This window comes from Antrostomus carolinensis, unplaced genomic scaffold (assembly GCF_000700745.2).
Source record: "Antrostomus carolinensis isolate BGI_N321 unplaced genomic scaffold, ASM70074v2 scaffold17920, whole genome shotgun sequence".
Classification (NCBI taxonomy): Eukaryota; Metazoa; Chordata; class Aves; order Caprimulgiformes; family Caprimulgidae; genus Antrostomus; species Antrostomus carolinensis.
In genome coordinates, this window is record NW_010286637.1 from 5121 (window position 1) to 16074 (window position 10954).

General features: G+C 41.2%; 1 protein-coding gene across 1 annotated transcript in view; it reads right to left on the reverse strand.

The window, feature by feature from the left end:
- Window positions 1-217: 217 nt before the first annotated feature.
- ARHGAP8 (Rho GTPase activating protein 8) overlaps window positions 218-10954 on the reverse strand; it is a 44316-nt gene continuing 33579 nt past the window's right edge. The window contains exons 9-11 of the mRNA XM_010176889.2: window positions 10878-10954; window positions 7737-7840; window positions 218-415 (exon numbers count right to left, since the gene is read on the reverse strand). The exon at window positions 10878-10954 is cut by the window's right edge and continues 46 nt beyond it. Of these exons, the coding sequence (XP_010175191.2) occupies window positions 218-415; window positions 7737-7840; window positions 10878-10954 (379 nt within the window). The remainder of the gene's footprint in view (window positions 416-7736; window positions 7841-10877) is intronic.

A 10954-nucleotide genomic window follows, 5' to 3' on the forward strand; every position in this document is an offset into this window, starting at 1 on the left:
CTTTGAATGTCCATGTACATGTTCTCCCCCATGTGATGAGAATATATGGGTCAGCATGCTTCTCCCAACATCTTTGGTATTTGGAAAGCTATAGACACTTTACTCCGTATTGACAGTTTTCTTTGCAGAAGAGAGCCCTGAATATAAAGCTCCCACCAGTTGAGGCACGGAGACCTTTCCCTCAGGCAGCCATACTCTATATGCCTTTCTGGGAGCATCAAGGTAAGATCTCACCAGGCACTGTTCGGGAGTTGAATATATTTGTGTAGAAATCTATCAGCAGTTCAGTGAAGAGATTCAGAGGTACCAGAGCACTCAGGGAAGCTGTTCCTTTCGATGGCCAGATCAAATTCAAACCAAAGACACAGGCCAGGCTGGATGCTGTCATTCTGTTATATATGCTCTCCTGTGAAACCTGGAAAAACATAAACATGAATAGGTATGTGCAGACATGTGCCCCAGAGAATGAGAGAGAAGACACCATCCTGTACTGAGGATGAACCAATGTTGGGATTGGACCCTGGCCACAGGTACATCACTGGCTTCTCAACAGCCTTGGGGCTGACTACGCAGCCAAGAGCCATGGAGCCACCAGAGTCTGTGTCCCTCAGGTGCAAGATAAGATGTCAGTAAGTCATGCAAAAAGGCTGAATTGTTTCCTTCTGCTGGGAAAATTAATTGTTTTCAATCCTTGTGTATGGAATCTATTGTTATCTCTGCTGGCAGGGCAGGGCAGGGAAGGACAGCTGAATCAAACAGCTATCCCATCTGCTTTGGTACTAGAGTCCTCTATAGAATAAACCTTGAGGACTTCCCAAGTTGTTTGCAAGGGTTTAGAATGATTTTTTTTTTCTCCCACTGATGCATGATTTCACTTTCAAATAACTCCACATCCACCCAAATCCTCTGAAGCAATGGAAGGGAAAAGGGGTTGTAGGTAAAATACACAGCACTAAAATCTGTTCTGCACCTGGATGATGCAACCTACTTGTATCTGTGGATGTGAACCCAAAAGCATAGCATTTTCCTCCTAACCATATTAATCTTTCCAACAATAGGAATTATTTTTCCCTCCCATCTTTGCCTTACTCTCCTGGGACATCAGAGCTACTGTGATGCTACTTCTGCTACAAATATTAAAGGCTTCAATTGTTTTTAAGGTCATGAAGCAGGGCTGAATAAAGGAAGGGGGCATTAATAAGGAGATACTGGTGCCATAACCACCTTTTCAATAGATTGACTTCACAACTTGAGAATAAAAAGTCATCAGATTAAACGGCAATGCCTGCAAAACCCACATCATTCTCTCTAGAGTACGAACCACATATAACCTGCTGACCTTTGCATGCTGCTCTCAATGCTCTATTTAACTATATACATCTTGTTAATCTAATCTGCATCAGATGAGATCAGCTCAAACAAGAGCTCATTACACTACAGCAATATAGCAAAAGCTAAACTACTACCAAAATAACTGATGAGAGAAAACAACTAGGACAACGATGAGTAGTACCCTGTTAGGAAGGAGACACAGACCTAGGTATTAGGTGCCCTTGTGTAGGTATTCCTGTGCCCCTGTGGCCAGGAAGGCCAATGGCATCCTGGGGTGCATTAGAAGGGGTGTGGTTAGTAGGTCGAGAGAGGTTCTCCTCCCCCTCTACTCTGCCCTGCTGAGGCCGCATCTGGAATATTGTGTCCAGTTCTGGGCCCCACAGTTCAGGAAGGACAGGGAACTGCTTGAGAGAGTCCAGCACAGAGCCACCAAGATGATGAAGGGAGTGGAGCATCTCCCTTATGAGGAAAGGCTGAGGGAGCTGGGTCTCTTTAGCTTGGAGAAGAGGAGACTGAGGGGAGACCTCATTAATGTTTATAAATATGTTAAGGGCAAATGTCAGGAGGATGGAGCCAGGCTCTTCTCAGTGATGCCCAATGGTAGGACAAGGGGCAATGGGTGTGAGCTGGAACACAGGAGGTTCCGCTTAAACTTGAGAAAAAACTACTTTACAGTGAGGGTGACAGAGCACTGGGACAGGCTGCCCAGGGAGGTTGTGGAGTCTCCTTCTCTGGAGACATTCAAGACCCGCCTGGACGCCTTCCTGTGTAATTTCGTTTAGGTTCCTGCTCCGGCAGGGGGATTGGACTGGATGATCTTTTGAGGTCCCTTCCAATCCCCAACATTCTGTGATTCTGTGATTACCCTGAAGGTAGCTGGACAACGAAGCTGGAGTTTGGATGCTGCGAAATACAACAAGGTTAGGGATTGAGTTCTGGCCCTTGGTCAAGTGGCTCATATTGGCCACATCCACACCATGTAATGTTGTACTGTGAAACCCCTGTGGACTGAGGACAAATAATTTATTGGTGTTTCTTTCAGTTGAAAGTCTCTGAAATAACATGAGAATTACAGCTCATCACATTGTGTTTTCTAGAGCACAAACCCAAAGACACGTGCTGTATATCCTAATGCAGACAGATGCATGAACTGTACACAGGGCAGGTGCCCTGTGATGGCACAGGAGCATGGGGTATAGTACTGGAGGACAGCGAAGGGTGGTAGGAGCCAAGCCTATGGCAGTTGTCTTCCCCCAGTTTTTGGGAGTGCTCCCTGACACACTCCATCCTGTAAGTCACACACAGGTGCTGTCTTCAAGCACGAGCTGAAACGTACCCAACTTAATCTAGCTGCTGCCTTCAAAGGCCAATATTTCAGCCCAAAGCAACACCACTGAGACCTGCTGGTAGAGCTAGATTTGTTTTTTCTCTTTACGTCAACTATGTTTCTAACTCCAAGAGGAAACCAGCTCTTTCCACCTGCCACCGCTCTGTGAACAATTCAAGGAGACAGTTAATGTTGAAATGATCAACAAAAATACCCATGACACAGCCTCTCTCCCGAGAGAGAAAATCCTTAAGATAAAATGAACCAGTGATTATATCATCTGAAGCAGAGCGACACTAAGCCTTATCTGTGAGTCATCATTGTCCTGGTTTTTAGCTGAGACAGAGCTGGGTTTCTTTCTAGTAGTTAGAACAGTGCTGTGTTTTGCTTTCAGCCTGGGATTTGTTATGTGTTTGCAGTTTTGTTGCTGGAAGTGAAGGACTCTGTGCTCTGTTAGTCTACACGGGCAAGATCTAAGGGGGTGAGGAATATTTAAGTTAATAAGCTAAATTGCATTTAGATATGCCAATGGCATATTCCATATCATATCCCGTCATGTCCAGTATATCAGTGAGGGGCTCTTCCTCTCTTGCTCTCTCTGGCTTTCACTCAGGCTCTTGCTCTCCTGGGATTGCGGTTTCAGTTCGGGATTGTCGCTCCTCCGGGATCGTTATCTGGGAAGGGGTTGGGCTTGGTCAGCGGGTGGTGAGCAATGGCACTGGGTATCACTCATTTGCATATTTTGTTACTGTTATAATTATCTCTACTATTTTAATACCAGTATTATTTTAAGTTTTCTTTTTTTTCTATTATTAAATTGTCCTTATCTCAATCTATGAGTCTCCTTACCCTCGCCCCCAAGTCCTCTCCCCTATCCCCTGGGTGAAGTGGGTGAATGGCTGTGTTGGCTGCTGGCCAAGGGCTGGCCCAGTGAAACTATCACAATCATTCAGGCTGACACTTAGGAATTAAAGGGAGACACAGCATGTTTCTTTACTCCAAAGTGCACAGCAATCCCTTCCTCAGCAGATCCAAGAAGAAATGTGCAACTGAATCCAACTCTCTGCACAAGAATCTTTGCTGGCTCATCAAGAGCTACAAGCAAAGAAGCCTTGTCACACCAGTGGTAATGGCTCTACCCCTGCCCAAGGGGATCAGGCTTCACACCATCTCAACCCCCTCGCTACTCCAGTGACAGATTTCTTTCTCGAATGACAGGAACACATCCACTTCATCTACAACACTATTATAAGCAGCTGATATTTTCTTCCAACACTAGACCATGTAAGGGCAGCATGCAGTCAGCCAACCTCTTCATGGGCTGCCCCTCTAAATAGCTGCACCCTAAAGCTATGTTCTAAAAAATACAAATGACATCTTTAGCATTTGGACTAACCCCCCGACTCCTCCTTTGATTCCCTCACAAAGTTAGTAACTGTCGTCTCTGTTTCAAGTGAAAATACACTTGCTCTGTCAATTTGACAAGCTAATAAAAGATAATTCTCCAAGGACCTAGATCATATCTTCGAAGGAATCATCTGAACATCACAGAAAAGTATTACAACAAAGAACTACACAGCTCCAGTTTGTTGGGTTTTTTCCCCCTTTCACTGGAACATGTATAGAAAAATAATCAACTAATGACAGCCTATATTGGAAGAAACTCCACTTGAAAGGTAAAACTTGTACACTACAAAACTCATTATTGGGAATAAACACTGAAGATTTAGTGCCACATCAACAAATGCAAAATATACATCTTCACTATCCCAGAATAAACACCCAGCTCTCCCCAGTAAAACTGTGACAATTTCTGCATTCCACATATTTGCATCCCAGCACCCTCATGGATACCACAGGAGTGAAACCAGACAGCCACTACACCGCTAATGAACTTACACAGTGAAATACAGAGGGTAGAAACAGACAATTACTGTCACATTTTAAAAATGTAAGGACATTGCCATCTCTTTGGCTTCTCAGTCACAATGCTGACAGGAACTCCACAACACATTTTCAAAAGAAAATTACTAGATATTAAAACACCCCCACAAACTGACTGGAAATATGTTTCTATCCCCCACTCTCAGCTACCTTGCAGGTGTGCCAACTCCTTTTATCTGCTCTATGACACCTAGTTATTTAATGCTTCCCGTGCTCTGTCATCCCCAGCCACCCCCAAGCTTTGCTCGTGCTAATTACACTTTTCAATTGGACAAGCGATTCAGACAAAACACTAATCTAATTCTCAACATTTTTTTTCCAGCTTATACTTGGCTTTACCTTTGCTGCTTCAGTTACAGATCTGAAGCATAGTTCATGGGCCCCAAAACCTTGTCCATTTTTTTCTAGTTGGTCCAAGTTTGACATTTTGAATTTAGCAGTGTTTTGCAACGGTTCTTTTGGCCAAGTCAGATGCCATTCCCCTGCATCAGGTGTGACTTCAGGGACAAAAACAAGCAGCAGAGAGGGCAAGTGTGTAAGTGCAGAGAAGGTGCTGGATCAGCTGGTACCAAAACCAAAGATGTGGTTATAAAATCATAATCTAGATTATACCGTTGCCTCTAAAAACTCGCTGGTTGTTTAGCCTCAGACTGGCATGGAAAACTACAGTCACAGTTTTCTACTAAATGGTTTCTGGCTTCAGAACTGGGTAACTGTATCCCTCATTGTGCTTTGCCAAGTAATTTGCAAGAAGACTTCTTTGAGCCCTTTAATCTTGCATGTGCATCTGTAAATTCACTTGGCTGCATGTGCAACACAGGGTTTATGGAACACTAACACTTGGTTGTGCACCCTCCTCTCTTGTGAGATCAGCTGAGCAAACACAGACATTTTTTACAGACATAATTCAGGGACTGATTTGTGAAAACCAGCCTTTATTTTCCCCTTTGCTCCTGGGTGCCCAATTCTGCCCAGGGGACCTCAGTCCACTGCAACTCCAAGGGAACACTGCAAATCCCTCTCTAGCAGGCAGGCTGCAAAGTGGAAGTGGACAGCACAGCTTCCACCTTTCACAGCACGCTGGGCTCATTACTGGCAAAATCACTGCTAATCTGAGGTTAAAGGATTCGGACCTATTTTTGAAATTCAAGTCTTACTTCTGTAGGAGTTGCACTGTCTTGCTGTAGCACCCTTGGACTAGAAAGGGCTGTTTCATTAAGTAAGGGGGTTGAGATCACAGAGAAAATAATATGGTTTTTTTTTTCTTCTTCTTCCACAAGCCTGTATCAAACCCGGAGTGTTCAAAACCTGTATCTAGTGATTACAATTCATCCCACTTCATGAAATTATCACAAGTACCTCTTGCACTACTCAAGGCTGAGCTCATGGAAGAATTAAATTGCCTCTTATATGTAAGAAGGTTGATGCTTGCAGGTAAAAACTAGGATTATTGGTAGAGTGGTCTGCTAAAGTTTGAATTGTGGCAGCTTGTGCAGCACACCAATCTGCAATGAACAGAAATCTCTAGCTCCTAGATGGTTTCACGTTCCCTTGACCTTTCCAAATGCAAATATTCCCTGAGACATTAAGGATGAAAAGCCATGGATCAGCAAAAATTGCAGATCTGAGCACTAGTAGCAACTTGATGCTGTGCTTTACATAACAAGGCATACTCAAAAATAATGCCATGTTCCATTGCCCAATTACAGAAAACACTATGTAGTACTTTTGCACACCTCATTAACACTTCAAGTGCTCAGCTCTTAAGAAGCACGTTGAGATGGTGCATCTATTATTGGAACAAAGTCACTTACACGATTCATAACACTGAGAAGAAATATCAGTTGCTAAAATAATAGCAAATGACATGAGGATTTCCTTAATAGTATTAGAGTTCAGCTAAGCAACAGTAAATGAACGTGTGGGTATTACAGGAAACTTGCAAGTGCTGTCTGAGTGAGGGTCACATCAATATGTTTCCTTTAATCTTGCTTCTCTCTCGTGTTTTGACAGAAAAAGGAATTAAATGTATTTGTTTCTGAAATAGGTTACTGCCTAGAATATGGCAAACATGACTGTAGCCCAAGAATGGTTACTGAGGGCTAATTCCCTCCACTGGTGAAAATCAGAATCATTCCACATAACACGATTGCTTTGGTGGGCTCTTAGGACTTCTGAAGGCTAGATCACTTTATTTAGGTGTCAGATACACCATGGTCCTGAATTTTTGGCACTTGGGTTTGAAAAATGCAGTCTGGAAAAGGCAATGCACTGGATAAGGCAGAAGGAAGGGAAACTTACACTCCTACCACTGTCTTTTCCTGAACGTAAACTGGCAACCAAAGGATGTCACTAGGCTACTGGTAGAACTATTTGTAATAGATGTTCAACTACCCTTCACACTTGTGGGACTTCTAAAAATTGGTTATAAAAAAAATCAGTAAATCAAAAAGTAGGACAAAATTATTTCATTTATCCTGAAGCACACCAAAAATCCTTGCAAAATGGTACAATTCTTTTTTATTTAACAGTGTAGCAAATTACAAGATGAAAGGCTATTTTAAACAGGAAAATGTTATTTGTAAGATCCAGTATTAAATATTTTACTGATTGTTGTTGTAAAGCTCATTAACAGTTCTATTATTTTCTAAAATTACATTAATTTATTTGGTGTTTTAGTTGCTCAAGATTTATACTCTGGAGAAAAAAGGTGATTTCAACTAGTTCTCCAGCATTAAAAATTACACAACCACTCCTTTCAGGCTTTTTCACTCCACAATAGGAAAAAACAAGAACTAAATCAATAAAACATACATTTGTGAATGGGATAGGACTTTAAAATACTCCAGTGCAGGCAGAGCTCCATTTAAATTTACACACTAGTTTTCATTACACCTAAAGAATTTTATGGCGAAATGATGGCCAGACCATTGTTTAGCACTGACTTTTATTCAAACTGGAGGGTTCTGCACCCTGAGTTCACTCCATTGGCAAGCACTGCACCATCACCACCTCACCCTATTTTTTAAATTCTTGGGTTTTATTTTCTGTGGAGATTTTCAATGTTGAATTAATGAGAACAGATTAAGAAAGAAAAGACTGTCACTACTTTGGCAATTTTGCCTGTACTCACCATATGAAGAAAGCATATCAGATATTTCAGAACAACATAATTGTGTTCAGGAAGTCCTTGAATGATTTGCTTACATCTGGTGACTCGTAAACTGCTCTCCACACCTGCAATGTCAAAATCAGTCTTAATATAACTCAAAACCATCAAAATATTAATAAGAAATAACCCCTTATTTACATCTGCTGGAATTTAGATGTTAATCTGTAAAACTGACTGCAATATCCAACTCTACTAACTTCCATGAACAGAGTAACAGTTAAGGTTATCCCTTTGAATGTCCCTATCACATTCTGTATTATTATATATCTGGTTAAGAATAATTTCCAGAGTATTTTCTCGATTCAGTGAAATAGCCAAAATAATTTCTTTGCCAGAGAGGTCTTTCAAAGGTCTCAATTTTAATGCTATTATCTCTTCATGCCCTGAATCCAGGCGTCTACTTTTATGCTGTGATTTTATTCTTGCTGAGACACAGTCCTGACCAAGCTGTTCTTTTGGCACTCTATTAACTATAAAAAAAAAAAAAATTGTGATTCCGAAGGTAACTCTTCTGTCTTGGCAAAAATTTAAAAGATGGTCACTTGGGTGCGTACAAATTTTCTAGACATGAACCTAAGCGGGTTCATTAACTCATTTCCACAGATGGGCAAGACCAGGACTGGACCCCAAAGTCCTTGCATCATCTAGACAGCCTGGGTGAGAATTACACTAACACTGGATTGTATTTCAAATGCTGTACCAAATGAACAGTTGGACTTGATGATTTTAAAGGTCTTTTCTGACTAAAACAATTCTATGATTCTATATTAGTACTGGAAGTTTAACACCAATTTGGAGACACATCTGAAGATTTCAATCATGCCTGATCTCACCAGGCCATGAGTGCTGATGTTTTTATATGCCTGTGTTGCATCTCTCTCTCCTTCTCCTTGGCACAGATAGAGGTGCATGTAAGTATGTGTGTATGCACAAAATTCCAGCATGTTAAATGTCCCCTTAAGCTCTGAGTTAAATACACCCCTACTGTGGTGAGCTGGGCTCACATTTCCTCTTCTGCAAAGCTACTAGTTCCTCTAAGACACAATAACCCGAGTCCCAAGAATTTTTTGGTCAGCCTTCAGCAGAGTCAATAATGCAGTAAGTGTAATGATACTGGGTAAAGGAACTCTTTGTTAGCAGTTTTCATGACCAAAGAAGTTGTTCTGTGACAATGACAAGCTTTAAGGTTGGTTTTTTGGGTTTGGGTTTTTAGGGGGTTTTTTTCAGTCACTTGGCTGATTTATTTCACAGCTCCCATCAATAACTCTTTAAAAAAACATTTTCAGATTTCAGAGACACTAAAGAGAAAAGTTTCACTATCATTTCAAAGTACTGTAAAGCAGAGATACTGTATTTCTGGGTTTGCAGGTTGAGATGTAACACACTGCTCTGGTGTCTTCCAGGAGACAGAATGAGAATTTTCAAATCATCCCAAGACAGCTGTCTGTGATCACACCTCTTCAAAGCTTGCTTCTACACTGTATTCACAGAGAATATGCCTTTGCTACAGTCCAGCTTGGCTCTCCAGCTTAAGGTCTTTTAAAATCAGGCAGGATATCACCACAGCATCAAGAAAAGACAGTGGACATCACACTGTGTAACACAAAAGTCTAAGGAGAAATTATCTTAAACTCCACTTTTCAAAATATTTTATCAACATTTAAAAAACCAATAAAAAAAAAATAGCACAGAATGAACGCTTCACAGGTGTTTTGCCAAGCAGAACCTCCCAGCATTCCTAGGACAATGCACTGCTCTCAAGATTCTTTTCAGATGTGTTCTCATTTTTCACTTAGATGAATCACGAAATAATATCAAGTCCAGAAAGTCAGCGCAAGATTAATTCAGTAAAAATTAGCATTTATACAGCCCTTTTCCAACGTTCCCCTATTCTTTCCAGTTCTGGCTGATTGTCCTTAGTCCCTCCACTTCTGCCACCTTCCTGTGCATAGACCTGTTTTTTTCAATGCTCTGAGACATTTAATGTGTAGACAGATGAATCCTTGGTTTGGAAGGTGATGATCTACAGACTTGCAAACAGAAAAACAGTACAGAACTTCAGAGGATTCTAAACATGACCTGATTAAGTTTTTTAATGGAAATACATTAATAAAGTTAATGATATGAAACAGTCTGTGCAGATGAAACATCTCACCATTGAGATTTATCCTCAACCTGAATTATTTTAGTGACCTATGCCAATAGCAACAGTCATGATAGTGGTGATAGCCTACACGTCACAACAGCATCAGCCTGTGGTTACCAGAGGTAGGCTAACAGACTCTGGTGGAAGCCATACTCCATTATAATATATATAAATTTCCTCAAAAAGTAGGTTTTGGAAAAATGTGTGCTTGTGACTTGTTACTGGAAGCTCTATGGTTCCCTGCTAGACTGACTGCAGCCTGGATGGCAAAATACCAGTCTGGGTACTAAATCTCAAGATATTCTGGGATCTCAGATATTCAACCCCCATCTATTAGGGATTTGCCTTGCCAGCACTGTAAACTTCTAATCCCTGGCAAAGCATACATAATTAAAGTTTTCTAATTTATAGTTTTACGTGGTGTCAGATCTTTAGATAATCAATGCCTTCTCAAGGCTTTAGATTCCTTCTTCCCCAATATATTATCCCACGGGAATAATTCCAGTAAAAACAATTCCCTCCCCACAAAAAAAAAGAGGAAAAAAAAGGAAAGAAGCATACAAATTACAAACTAATTTTTGTCCCCACAATTCTGCCAATGCTGCTGCTAATACCAACGCTGCTTTGACATAACTTGTATCACTGAGACTGACTTAGTGCTTTGCCATGACATAAAAATGGAGCCCTGACAGTGAGAAGTCCGATCCAATTCTTAATAATACAGCCTGATATATAGATAAATCAGTAAACCTTGTAAAAAGCAGAGAGAGTCTTGGTAACCCTGACCACCTGGCTCTGGTACAGATTGTGAGGTTGTCCATCTGTGGCTGCAGTGAAGCACTGATAATGTTAAACACCCACAATTGTGTCATGGTTAGCAAACAGCAGTGATTATGAATTAGGCAGGTCCAGGTCGACTTGCTGCATAAATTTTTCTAGAACTTATTTATACTCACTGGTGATTCCAAGGATATGATCGTAACACTCAAACGTTAGCAAAGGCTGAGGGAGTTCCCTAAGGAAAGTCTTTAGG